This window comes from Strix uralensis, chromosome Z (assembly GCF_047716275.1).
Source record: "Strix uralensis isolate ZFMK-TIS-50842 chromosome Z, bStrUra1, whole genome shotgun sequence".
Classification (NCBI taxonomy): Eukaryota; Metazoa; Chordata; class Aves; order Strigiformes; family Strigidae; genus Strix; species Strix uralensis.
The window spans coordinates 36848957-36863207 of record NC_134012.1 but is presented as its reverse complement, the minus strand read 5'-3'; the positions used below and the strand labels follow the sequence as shown (position 1 = coordinate 36863207).

Here is a 14251-nt window from a genome sequence, read left to right as displayed (position 1 = left end):
GTCCTTTTTCCTATTTCTTTATGCTCTCTATTTATTCCTGCTGTGCTTCATTTTATGTTATTCTTTTTGTATGGAGTACTGATGTGTTTTCTCCTACTTTTGTGCTGAAAAACAACTCTTCCAATTTTCAGGATACTCATTCTCAAGTAAATGGGTGACATGAAAGATTTCAGCCTCACAGGTTTAAGGCTGCCTAAGTTAAAACCAATGGAAAACAAAGGAGTATACAGGAAATGGACAAACTTAACAATAAGTGGCTGTATGACTTTTGACTACAGTATTCTAATTTTTAATAGTTTGTATTTTAAGATAATTACAGGGATTTCCACAGGTCAGCATATAGCCATGACAATTGACAAAGACATGCTGTGAACTCAGTTTTACTGTCTGCATTTGCAAGCAGTCTACACAGGATAAATGAAGAAAGCAGAAAGGTCAGTTTGATGTTAAACACAGAGGAACTGAAATTCACTTCAGTGTGAAAATGATCCTAATTCATGCCTGTTTTTCTCTAAAAATTTTACTGTCAGGCCAAACAATACAGTCTTCCTAGTACTGACTTTTACTTGCATTGTATATTTCTTCTTCCAAAATAAAATATTAGCTAAAGGAACAGCCAGTAGTCAATAATATGGGGGAAAACCTCCAAACACTATTCCCTAGATACATTCTACCAGTGAGTAATGATTAGTTTTTTTAACATTTAACAATAAAACTTTACTAACACCTATGAGACTCACATGAAATGGATACTCCTCATTTGTGTATTGTGGTGGTGCAATTCTTACACCCCCCCCCCCCCCCCCCCCTTTGTTGGGCTGCTTGGTGCTAGGTGTGATTCCACCCACATCCCCCGAGGTATACACCAGTCTGTGGAGATAAGGACTGATAACATTAACGAGCCTGGCTCATGCCCCCTCCCTATTGCTCGGAAACAGCTATAACGGCCCATCAACTCCTAAGGGCCTGGCACACCTGTGCCTGGGATGTGGTCAAATGGGAACAGTAACAGAGTTGCACATTCATGAAGTTCTTCTGCAACTTCTGGAAGGCACCAGAAGGTATCTGACAAAAGCCAATTATCTTGGACCCTATAAACTGCGACCACCAGGGAGACCCTTTGAGCTCTCCTGGATCAAAGCGGGCCTGTGACCAGCACCTCCCCTGAGCTGGGACGCCTCTCAGGTACCAAAACTTTAAGGTGTCGTCTGCTCCAGACGGAAGGCCAGGGCGAAGTCCACCCGCTCGAGTCTCAATTATCGCCCGTTGAGGAATGCCAAGGCATTGGGAGTATTTACTCTAAACTCGAGAGGGAAATTTTCTTTGAGCTAGCTTCTCTTTCGCCCTTTCTCTGTTTATTGGCGTGTGTGTGTGTGTGTGTGGGTACGTACCCTTGTTTCTGTGTGTGTATGTCTGTTCTGTGTTCATTCTACTGAATCCAAACACCTTTGTTTCTGTGTTTGTCCATTTTGTGTATGCGCATGTATATATAAAGGTACCGATAAGTAAGTTAGTGTGAATAGTGTCATTTTAGAATCTGTGAATAAGTTGCTTTTCTTTCTTTATTTATTTCTGAATTATTTTGTAATAATAAATTGCTGTTAGTTATTAATAAACCTAGATTTCTTACTAAATCATTACCGTGTCAATACTTTCATCCGCAACATGTGTGTAGATCAAGCATCAGTCACATTTCACAAGTGACATTTCCTATACATTTCCCACGTGTATGGATGCATAAGCTGTGTTTTATGCATATTAAGTGAGAACCAGAGTACAATAAGACCCCATGTTCCATTAATAACCCCTTCTCATCTCCCAGGAATAATTTTAATACAATTTAATGCAGATTACCAACACCTATTGTCTATTTCCTCGCATCCCTGTGGACATTGACTGCTTTATCCTTCCAAAGCTCAACACCTGTCCCTTTAATACCTGAGAAGGGAAAACTGGCTTTGTTTCCAGACAGCACAGCTATTGCAGAGCTTTAGTGCATCAGAACCCTTGGGAAGGCAAGGAGGGAACACTTCTGGGGACTGTTTCTAAGCAGTGAAAGCTCTGGTATGAGAGGGCCCTTCTCCTTCAGTCCTTCTTAAGTAGAGAAAGAAAATACTGCCTTCAGCCTCCCTTTCAAAGTCTACTGTGACTCTGAATTTATTCAAAGTCAGGATGAGTCATGGATGGGCAAAAGCTGGAAATACAAACAAAATTCGAATGCAAATTACATCTTTCAGTAGGGAAAATGTTAATATTTCATGGGTAACAAGGGTGTATTTGGAGAGGGAAGACCAATGTTTCACAACAATGCTAATAATTCCTTGAGAGGAAAGAATAAATGCACAGTATAGGCCAAATTCATCTCCCCATTATATCTCTGCAACACTTTCTGTATGACTGTTGCTGCAGAAAGACTCTAGGCTTCTGTGCTAATCTTAAGAGACAAAATAGGAACCATGCATCACTTTTCTGCTTGCAGACTTGAACGACAGAAAAAACAAGTGCAAAAGCTGTTGATTTGAGGATTCATTTTTTTGGCAGTCTGATGCTTTAAATCAGCAGAACTGTATGGCAAGTAATGGTGAAAACGTCAAATAAATTTTGCAAGTACTAAGTACAGTTCGTAATACAAATAAAAAAATACAGCATTGCCTTTAAAAATATATATTCTTATAATATAGATTATTTTCATGCATTCATATTTGTCTAACAAACAGCTCTCTAATTTACTATTGACCTGCTGATTAATCCCAGGCAATATTTCTAATATTTATTAAAGATGGAATCTGAGTGAAGACTTCAGGTCAATATGAGACAGTTTCTTTGATATTTCTTTAAACAAAATAGTCCTACAGTCTGAGCTCAACAAACTACTTAGCTTTCCAACTGGAGCCCTAAAGTTGCTGTGCCATGGAAGGTAAGCTCACCTTTTTCCATTCTCCCAGCAGCTAACCAAGACACATGGAGGTACATGCTGTCTTACCTGAGGCCAAGCCACGTGCCAGCAGTGGAGCTGGAAATGAAACTCTTGCATTCTTAGTCTTAGGCCAACATTTCCATCTTTGGAAATTATTTCCTATTTAAGAGATAGGTCTGCGTAGCATAGCGTGGATATAAACACACACTGTTGTATGCAGTGTGGATTCATTGGCATTAATGTTCAACTACATGCTTGTACCTTAAAGTTCACTTTTACAGCCTTGCTTTCATCAGCGATCACTCCTTGCAAAATAGGCAAATGTTTGCTGCATTAGTTCAAAGTACTTTGAATCAAGAAAAAAGGGCTGAATTTGATATAAAGTAAGCATCCTAATTGGTTAGGGACTGCATGTTTCAGGGCATCACAAAGTACAATAAATTTAGTACAGAAAGTTCACAGGAGACTTCAGCTAGACTTACAAACCAAAAGGCCTATGTCCCTGACTGCAAGTCACAGACATGTACCTATTCAATCATAAAACTGGGAGATGAAAGATGATTGCTGACTACTATCTGAAATGCCTGGCAGAGAAGGAAAGAAGGAATTTGGCAGTAGAATTATTAATTATATTAAAACTGAAATAAAGCAAGCCAGCAAAAAAAATTCTGTGATTCTGTATAGATTTTACTGAACTCTGACAGAAAAGTGGGGTAGACCACAATACACTGTGTTAAGTGATAAATATAATGCAGCTACAGGATTTGAAACCTGACAGTATTTCCAATCTAATCTCTACATTAAAAGAGTTAAAGTATACTTTCAAAATAGAAACAAGATTAAGGATGAAATGAAGAACAAAATGCTTGGAACAAAAGGTAGAGAAGCCACAGATCAATCTGAATAGATACAAGCTTGGTGCTGAACTACTGTTGTAGTTCACACTGTACTACTGTGTTCACACTATGTAGGTGAGATCAGACTGGCACAGAGAAACACTTCCCCAATTTCCTCTCGTATCTGATTTTCTCTTTAGGTGACTGAAATGAGAAATGCATATTAAACCTAATGGAGTTAAATTTAACTCCATCCTGTATCTAACATAAGGAAGAAAATTTGACAGGATGTATTTAACTTTTTAAAATGCTGTAAAGCTAAATGAAGGTAGGTAAGATCATGTCTGAAAGTCATATGTATGTAAAAGCCATTTTGCTGAAGTGGCAAAACTAAGAGACAAGTCTTTATAGTTTATCTTATGGGGAAAGATTTTTCAATATAATGCAAAGTGTAAGTTTAAACAGAGCCTTATTTTAGGGTGTTATGCAAATTACTTCTCAGTGCTTTCATACACTGAGTGAAATAAAACTTGTAAAAGGCAATGTGATCCTGAAAATCCCCAAAAGAAAGAATTAATGTAAGTATCACCTTTATTTTTAATGGTTTAAGAGAGGTCAAATGCACATGAATTTATACTAGACAAGAAAAGCTATGTATTTAGAAATTCTCGAAATAGGTCAATTGAGCTGATGACAGTAGCATTTTAAAACAAGAAGATATTTTAAATAACTATTTATGGCTCCAAAGGAGAAGTAGAAACTTACTACACTAAACATACGACATGGTTTTTAAACAGTTCTCAGACACCTAAACTGGTTATCCAATGCCACACATGTTGTTATTAGATATCGTTTACATAGCACTGTAAATTTACACTGTATTCAACAAAAATTGAGTTAGGCTAGGCCCATTCCCTGCCCCACAGAGACTATAAAAATTGTTTCCAAATATACAGCCACGTGGTGGGCCCATTAAAAAAGCAAGGGAATTTTCAAGATGTGGTAGTAATACTGTGTTCTAAAATGACTCTGACAACAGGAATCCTACACACTGAAATACACATTCTTGTATTAATAAGGATTGGGCTGAAAACAATCGCCAGTGGCAAATCATGAAACCAAAGCCTACATGAATGGATACAGCATGCTGAAATGATCTCCAGAGCTAACTCTGATAAGTTTATTCAGTGCATGATAAAAATGGAAAAGGAGTCCTGGCTGACCAGGAGGTCCTGACAGATTGGAAATCGGCCAATGTGACACCCATATAAAAGAAGGACTGGAAGAATGATCCGGGAAATTACAGGCCTGTCAGCTTGCCTTCAGTGCCCAGGAAGCTGATGAAGCAGCTCATCCTGAGTACCATCATACAACACGTGTGGGACAACCAGGTGATCAGGCCCAGTCAGCATGGGTTTATGAAAGGCAGGTCCTGCTTGACAAACCCGATCTCCTTCTACGACAGGGCGACCTGCTTATTGGACGAGGGAAAGGCTGTGGATGTTGTCTGCCTTGACTTCAGTAAGGCCTTTGACACCGTTTCCCACAGCATTCTCCTGGTGAAACTGGCTGCTCGTGGCTTGGATGATCACACGCTTTGCTGGGTAAAAGACTGGCTGGATGGCCGGGCCCAAAGAGTTGTGGTGAACGGAGATAAATCCAGTTGGCGGCCGGTCACGAGTGGTGTCCCCCAGGGCTTGGTTTTGGGGCCACTCCTGTTTAACATCTTTATTGATGATCTAGACGAGGGGATCGAGTGCACCCTCAGTAAGTTTGCAGATGACACCAAGTTGGGTGGGAGTGTTGATCTGCTCAAGGGTAGGGAGGCTCTGCAGAGAGACCTGGACAGGCTGGAGCGATGGGCTAAGGCCAACTGTAGGAGTTTCAGTGAGGCCAAATGCCGGGTGCTGCACTTGGGCCACAACAACCCCCAGCAGCGCTACAGGCTTGGGGAGGAGTGGCTGGAGAGCTGCCAGTCAGAGAGGGACCTGGGGGTGTTGATTGACAGCCGGCTGAACAGGAGCCAGCAGTGTGCTCAGGTGGCCAAGAAGGCCAATGGCATCCTGGCTTACATCAGCAATAGCATGGCCAGCAGGGACAGGGAAGTGATCTTACCCCTGTACTCGGCACTGGTGAGGCTGCACCTCGATTCCTGTGTTCAGTTTTGGGCCCCTCACTACAAAAAGGACATTGAATGACTCAAGCATGTCCAGAGAAGGGCAACGAAGCTGGTGCAGGGTCTGGAGCACATGTCGTACGAGGAGCGGCTGAGGGAACTGGGGTTGTTTAGTCTGGAGAAGAGGAGGCTGAGCGGAGACCTCATCACCCTCTACAACTGCCTGAAAGGAGGTTGCAGAGAGCTGGGGATGAGTCTCTTTAACCAAGTAACAAGTGATAGGAGATGAGGGAGGAGAAGAGGAGAAGTTACGCCAGGGAAGGTTTAGACTGGATATTAGGAAGTATTTCTTTACAGAACAGGTTGTTAGGCGTTGGAATGGGCTGCCCGGGGAGGTGGTGGAGTCCCCATCCCTGGAGGTGTTTAAGAGTCGGGCTGACATAGCGCTGAGGGATATGGTGTAGTTGGGAACTGTCAGTGTTAGGTTATCGGTTGGACTGGATGATCTTCAAGGTCTTTTCCAACCTAGATGATCCTGTGATTCTGTGAATCTGACTACCCTTCAGTATAAACTTCTGTCTTGCCATTGCTACAATTACAGGCTAACTGTACAATTACATTTACAGGAGAAAAATAACACTCAAAAGAGGCACGTGGAGCAAGCACTGAACAACAGCACAAAGAGTTCAACAAAAGACAGAGCAAGAGTCAGTGCATAACGTGATTACCAGCCCAACTTGTGAAGGTCAGTGCTGTTGTTGAAGCCTTCCTGTATTTCTTAAACTGACATAAACTTGCTACATCCTGAGACATCAGCAGCTCGGGAAACTTTCTGTCATGCAAGGAAAATAAAAAATACAGACCAGAGGATGTGGATGGCAGATAGGTGCAGGAAAGCCAGTGCACTTTGCTCCAGAGAGACATTAACTTCTGTCCTATTAACAAAGTGCTTTAGCTGTTTGGGAGAGGTTTTGAGAACCCAACATGGAGGGAGAGGGTTCTTCAAAACTTAGAATGGATAAGTCATTTAGTCAACAGATCGGAAATCCCACAGGGTCGGAAAACTCCCTTAACACTTACTCTAGAGCAAAGCTTAAGTTATGCAAGAGGCTAAATGACAGGTCTCCAGACTGGCATAGTCTGACACCCCTAGTTTTCACCAGAACTTGCCTCAGTGGAGCTCTGCATTGTGTATATCTATGTTAGAACAGAATGTAGGTCAGTAATCCTGGAAAAGCTTACAGACACAAGTTCAAGGGCTGCAACTCTTACCACAAACCCAAAATTAAACAGATGTTGCCCCAGAGGCCAGGGATATTATTTTATGTGGCAGCATTTTGGACCACTGCTATAGATCAGTGGTTCTCAGATTAGCTCATTGATGGCACTGAACAGCAAGAAGGAAAAAAACCCAAGGCAGCAGTCTGCCTAGAGGACCTTGCTCTTTTGACTCTGCTTTCAGAGCTTGGCAGCAGCAGGACTAGTGCCTGATTGCCTGAAAAACAAACACTGTATCAGTGTGGTCAAAATGTTCAACCAAGCAGAGGTATCATCATATACTGTATACACTGAAATGTACACAGTATACATATGCAAATGAAAGGTCATGCATTTCAGTGAAATGATACTGTGTAGTCCGATGTAGAAGGAAGATACTGCAATACTGTATGAACTTTACACAATATTTAAAATGTAATCAATGTGATAGAGTCTGATTGGGGAATTAACTGCAACAATAATGGCGTACTGTTGATACTAATTTTAATTCTCATCTGTATAGAAATTTCACTTACCTGGGAATTCTTGTAAATAATGTGACGAGGCAGAATTTTTATCGAGACAAAAATGGAAGGAAATGGAAAACACAATTAACAGGACAGATTATCCCATGAATGTGCCTGGTGCTTTATCCTCATTACAGTGGAAGTATTATTAGTGTAAAATAAAGTTGCTAAAATTATTCTTTAGCATTAAAACTACTTTTCAAACATGACAGCCAATTTATTACAGAGAGTAAGGAGGAAAAAATGATGTTGTGTGAAATAACTTCTGACTCATACTGCACAGCTTCTGCAGCTGTCTTTTTCCTTAAGGGAATACAGACACTGGTTTAATCGTAATTACTCATGAGTCTTCTCTTTGCTGACTCTGTGCAGATTGTAAATTATTTTGTGTTTTGCATTTCTGCTTCCAAGTAATTCCCAAAAGCTAGGAAAATTTAAAGCAGGCTTATGGTAGAGAGGGGAAGGGCAACAGGGAGTAAAGGCAAACTTCTTATGTTTCAAGAAGATATATTCTTGCTCTTGAGTATATCATCAAACATTGCAAGAAACGTGTACTGGCGAGATCAGTTATGTTCATCCGGATCATTTATTGCTTTTCACACTGATTTTGAACAAGTCTCAGTCCTGTGTTTACAGATGTTATGGTTCAGAAGCAAGATACATAGCAAGCAATTGCAGCACTAACTCCTCTGGCTCGACTGAAAGAGTTTTGTCCTGATCATGGCATCAGTCTGTCTATACGATGTTTCTTCTCCTAAAGTAGTCAGAGGCACAACATTTCACTCACTATAATGCACCTCAGAACATTCAAAAAGTTCTAGGTTAATTTTTCTGTTCAGTGCCACATGTAGATAACCCTTAAATCTGCAGGTAGGCAAATACTAGCCACAGACTTGTAGTGGTCCCCTCCAAAAAAAAACCCCAAAAGACTGAAAACCCTCCCGAGCTTCAGGCATTGGCTCTAATGCAGTTGGCCCTTTCAGAATAAGTAATTTATTCATAATGAAAAGGCTGGCCATTGCAAGTAAGTTGGCTACCATAATTGTATTTTTCCATTCTGCTTTATCGGGCTTCTTCTGGGCATCTAAGTGACTCTACTGGAAAATGAGGGGGATATACTATTGCCAGTAAAAGAAAAGTGAGAGGGAAGTGCTGGTTTTGGTAAGGGCAATTCTTTGCATCTTTTAAGTGAAAGGTTTTTGTTATTTCTTTGTTTTGAAAACAGCTTAATTGCTAAATAAAATTGGTGTTCGCAGAACAGAAGTTTGTAGTCCAGCTCTTCATCTGCTGAAGCAGCAGTGAAATTGGCAGCTCATCTGCTTTAACTCTGTGGACATTGTGGATAATGTATAAAACCAGAAAGAAATCTGCTACCTAGGACTGTGTTGCAGTGCTGGCAGTTAGTAAAATCAAGTCTGATTTGTGAAGTGAGTAAATTTAATATGGAAGTCATCAAGGAGAACACAATAAATATGGAGCAGCAGTATTTCCTTTTTTTACAATTGACTGTAGTTTTCTGGTCATAAAAAAGTAAACTTTATCCTTTTCAGTATCTCCTACAAATAGGGACTTTTTTTTTTTTTTTTTTTTCCTAAATACACGAAATTGGATAGATGCAGCGTAGCCTGGAAAAGTGAAAATTCAGAGTCCTAAGCTGGGGATGACAGCAGGTTCTCAGTGAACAAACTGGAGAACATGTAGTCTGTGAGACAAAAGGAATGGCAAACAAATTCCAAATAATTGCCTAGGCTTTTCCCCGTAGGTTCACTCATATCTTCAGATTCCCTAGAATAACCATTATGCTCCAGGATTTGAATTGCGTTCATTTAATTCAAAGAATAAAGACAGCATAGAGGCCAAGAATTTACATAATGATGGCATCTCCTCTTTCAATCAAAAAAATTGCTGTTATTTTTTTTTTCCAGAATGTGAACATCTCATCAGAATACAGTAAGCCTTAAAAATATACATTGCAGCTATACACAACAGCTACCATTTTCTCAATATTTAATTTTTCTTGGATGTCTTCTCTTTTTAAAGACATTGCTTAAGTCTTGCACCGTGCCAAGTAAGAGCTAGATTTTCTGTTCATTTCAGACCCTAGCTATCTTAACTCTTTATGCTCCTATTTCTCTTTAAATTGATGAGCCTGTGCTGCATTCCAAAATAAAGATGCATTCCTTCCCTTGTCTGCTTCATAAATGCACTCCAAAACTTTTATTTAATTATATACAATGTGCAATGCAGCAATCCCCCTTCCTTCAATATGCGTATGCTCAAGTGCACATTATGTTTTCAGAAATCATCACACATGATGAAGATTTCTGAAAAAATCTGTGGGACATAAACCTGAAGCTCTGGGGAAAAATTAATCAAATGTGTTCACAGCTCATCTGCAATAAAGCAAGAGATGCTACGAGCAGTCAAAGTACATTCTCCTTCCACCTTTTTTCCTTCACTGTGACATTTTATGGGTACTCGTACATTTCTATATTCCTAGAATTATTCAGTTCTGACCTTTCTTGCAATGTTTCCGCAAGAATCCTCACTTAAATATAATTCATGTATGTAAGTCAGTCATTAAAGCTGTAGCTTTCACTATGCCACATAACTGCAATAAATGTAGTATTTTTATGTGCTAAGATAAGGATATATTTTTATATAGTATTTTGTATCTTTTGACAAGCCTGCTGAGGTTTCCAATAAAGTCACAATAAATTTGAGAAATTGTAGCGAATCCCCAGCGCAATTTGTAAGATGTTCGGATTTTCTCACTGAAATGTCTTCAAACACAGGAAACAACAAGCTTGAACCCAAATGGAAACAAGTGTTCTTGACAGGCCCAAAGTCTTTTCTGCAGGAGTGTTAGAAGTCAGGAATACTGGGTCCTACAACTTCTGTAAAATTAACATTTACAAAGCTCAAGACCCAGGGAAATGTGTCCAAGGAGTGTGTAAAAAAATTCAGTGATATTTGAAGCATAGATAAAGAAACTCTACTGAAAATACATGAACTTAGGATGTTCCTTTAATTCAAAAAGACAATTGCACAAAGTAATCAGGACTTACAGAAGTCAAATGGTCATGAATATTTTTAAAAAACAAAAGTTCTTATCAGGGGACAAACAAAAGAATTTCTTTCTGAGGAAAAGAGTAGAGTTTCTTATAGTACTTTCATTACCAACATTCAGGAAAACTGTTTTCAAAATTTAAAAAGTCTCAAAGACATAAACCTTAATAAGACTAAGATCTAACATGAAAGCTTTCCAAAGAAACATAAATTGGTATACTTTGGAAATCTACTGTGTTCTATGTTAGTGTGATATAAAGACTTCTTGTGTGCCTGCCATGAGGCAAGGACATCAGAAAGTGCTTGATAATCTGTTGCCCATCACTGATAGTCAGTTTGTTCTACTGTAAAACCCAGAAATATTTACAAGCTCATCATGCTCTAGCTTCTGCTTCAAGGGAAGTCCTGTCCTTCAGATATGTGGTCTGCAGATAGCACAGAAGTGTCTACTACACAACCTGCCAATGAATGTGAGGGCTGGGGAGGACTGCAGTACTCTACACGTACTTCCAACAGTTGTGAAGGAGCAGGGTAAGCATCAGTCTGCGTAAGCCACTATCTACATCATGCTCTCTAACCGGATGACGAGTTGGTCCTAGAAAGTTAACTGAAATCTCAACCCTTCAGAAGTAAAAGTAAGAGGTAAATAAGACAAAAATGTTCCTGTAAGCTCATGCAAAAAGGTATTTTACATTAGATCTTCATGGGAAGGTTGCTGACTTCTTTGGGCAGGGCATGGGTCTTTAACAGATCTTTTCCTCTTAGTTCTCATTTGCAACTTTAATCTTCTGTTGCTGTGCTAATATTTTCTGGTTTTTTTTCCAAGGCATAAGAACTGTGTTTAATGAAGTTTTGATTGCTTTTTTTCTTAAACCCTGGTAAACCCATACCTGAATTTATCCAGGTTTCTAACACAATTGTTCACCTTTGGTATCTTTTAACTCCTTTAAAATATATAGTTTTCCCAAATCTTACTTATCACTCCTTTTCTTCACACTTCACTCTGTTCCTTTGCACATGTTCTGTTTTTTTTCTCTATTCAACAAATCCTCATGTCCTTAGATTTCCAAATATCAGGTCTAATTTAATGCCTTCTGAATGCCAAGAGATGTCGGTGCCTGTCAGCAGTAGCACAGACAAGGGACCCCAGACATAGTAATTCATATACCTAAAGTTCTTATATGGGGCATCCAGAACATGTAGAGCAAATACCCCAACATAATCAATGACGGAAGATTTAACAGGATTAAAGTCAATTGACTGGGTAGCAGAACAGAAAGACTTAGAGCACAGCTTGTAGGGGATGTTGTGGAGAGGGGACACAGACATGGGTCCAGGTTTACAAGTTCACAGGTGGTTCCCAAATTGGTGTTTGCAGCTGGTGCTTAGAAACATATGCTTTTTTTTTTTTTTCCAGTGTAGCAATATTTCAAACAAACATATCACAGTAGTCCATGATAAACTTACCTACTGCATTGGAAGACTGTGGGGAGACTAAGTTTGAGAGTAAATACAGAGTCTTTGATTGTAATCCATACTGATATTAGTGTACAGAGTAAACTAGATATAGATTAAAAAAAATATCCTGAGAGATGAGTTGGTTTTTTTTTCAGTAATGGCTATTCTCATTGTTGATGAATTCAAATTCTTTGGTACAACTACAGACAATGTATTTAAGTAACATACATGGAAGCTGAATGTTTTGTGTATTTGTTTTGGTAATACAACATGATGCAGCACACTGGACTGTAGCTTTCCAAATGATTGGATAGCCCTTTCCATGCTGATTTTTCATTAGACAAAATATCTCAGGAGGTTTCCTTAGGTTTCAATAATAACAGGCCTCAAATTCAGGTCAGTAAAACTCCAGTAAAGTTGAGGATATTGCCTCAAGAATAAAACTCATTTGCTATTTTGCTATTAAAATTCATGGAGTTTCCTCACCCCTGAAGTGGAATGGTAGGGTACAGAGCAACATGGCCAAATGAAATTCATTTAGAAGTGGTTATATACAGGCAGTGCAGAACACCTTTTGTGGTTCAATTACTGCTTTCAAACAATAAAAAATCCCTGCAACTACTAAAGACCTCTTTTTGGAAACATGAGAGGAAATGGATGAAACAGCAGTGTGACTCAGTCTTACAACAGTGAGTACAATAAAATCATACTCAAAATTATCTACTCAATGCTAATAAATACCTTCAGGTAGTCCCCCTACCAAGGACTATTTCAGTGCAGTTTTTGTGCAAGCAGAAATGTAATCCAGATCTGCACGCTAAAAGCCACTGCAAATGTATGCAGGTGTCAGCAGTGGGGAAAAGTAAACCATACAAACCTGAAAACATCAACACAAAGCCTTCACTGTGAAAATAAAATTTTAAAATTTTTACTCAATGTAAGCAAAGAATGTTTTGGAAGGTACAGAAACCAGAACTAGAAACACTCAGGCCATCTACAGACCCTTTGCTAAAAGTTTCATATCCCTACCTCTATAAAGAAAAAGATTGTTCCGAAACTTCAGAACGTGACACGATTTCAAAGTATGCAGTAACAAGGCCATTAGAGAAGCTGTTTGCCTATCTGAACCTGACAGTTAGTAGAGGCTGAAGATCAGTGTGAGAACTGAAATTTTAAAATAAACATACTCTGAACTTTAGAAAAAGATGAGATTGTCTTTGCAAACAAATCATGCCCACAGATCTGAAAGGAGTTTACAGCATATAACAGAACTTGCAGTGTAAAGAGGAAAAAGCTGTTATGGAAGGCAGAAAAGGATGAAAAGAAGAAAAGCATTTCACTGGGGACTATTTCCTTATATGGCTTTGAACAGGCATTGCTTGTGTGGTATAACAAAGAGGAAAAAAAATGAACAGAATGAAACAGAGACCTTGCAAGAGAAAAACATGTCTAGAGGGACAGGCAAAACTGTAGAAAAGGCTCTGAAGGATATACAATATGAATAGCAAACATATCGGAAGACTAGTACCCAAATGCAAATGAAAACCAGAACCACAAGTATTTCTTTTTTTACATCAACTGGTACACCAGTTTGCCATGTCTTATGCTGAATGAGACTGCCAGCCTCTCAGAGCAGGGACTGCTTCTTACAGGGTGTTATAAAGTGTGGCACAATGGAGTCCTTATTCTGCATGTAGTTTGGGGCATTATACTAATAAGAGGACCTCCTTCTTTTAAATAAGTTTCTGAGTTGTGAGAACAATTTGGCAGTGATTATGACTGACAGTGTGCTGTTGGTTTGATGTCTTTGGTCCCAGAGCTCCATGGCTGGATAACAAGATGCTTAACTGTAAACTAAACTCTAAACTCTTCTTGATGTAAAAAAAATCTTAAAGCACTTGACTTACCTATGAGAGCAGAGCTTCCTGGACTGACGGTCATTTTTGTTCCTGAAGGAGAGGTCAGCACTGAATGAGTGCTGGTCCCAGCACTGGAAAGCACTGCTGTCAAGTCTTCTAGGTAAGGAAGAGGTTGTGGAGGCTCTGGTAACAGATAGGGAGACTGAAGTGAT

General features: G+C 39.4%; 1 protein-coding gene across 1 annotated transcript in view; it reads right to left on the bottom strand.

Annotated features, from left to right (window-relative positions):
- Positions 1-14251, bottom strand: part of ADAMTSL1 (ADAMTS like 1) — a 215875-nt gene that overhangs the window by 14418 nt on the left and 187206 nt on the right. The window contains exon 23 of the mRNA XM_074855478.1: positions 14088-14222. Within this exon, the coding sequence (XP_074711579.1) occupies positions 14088-14222 (135 nt within the window). The remainder of the gene's footprint in view (positions 1-14087; positions 14223-14251) is intronic.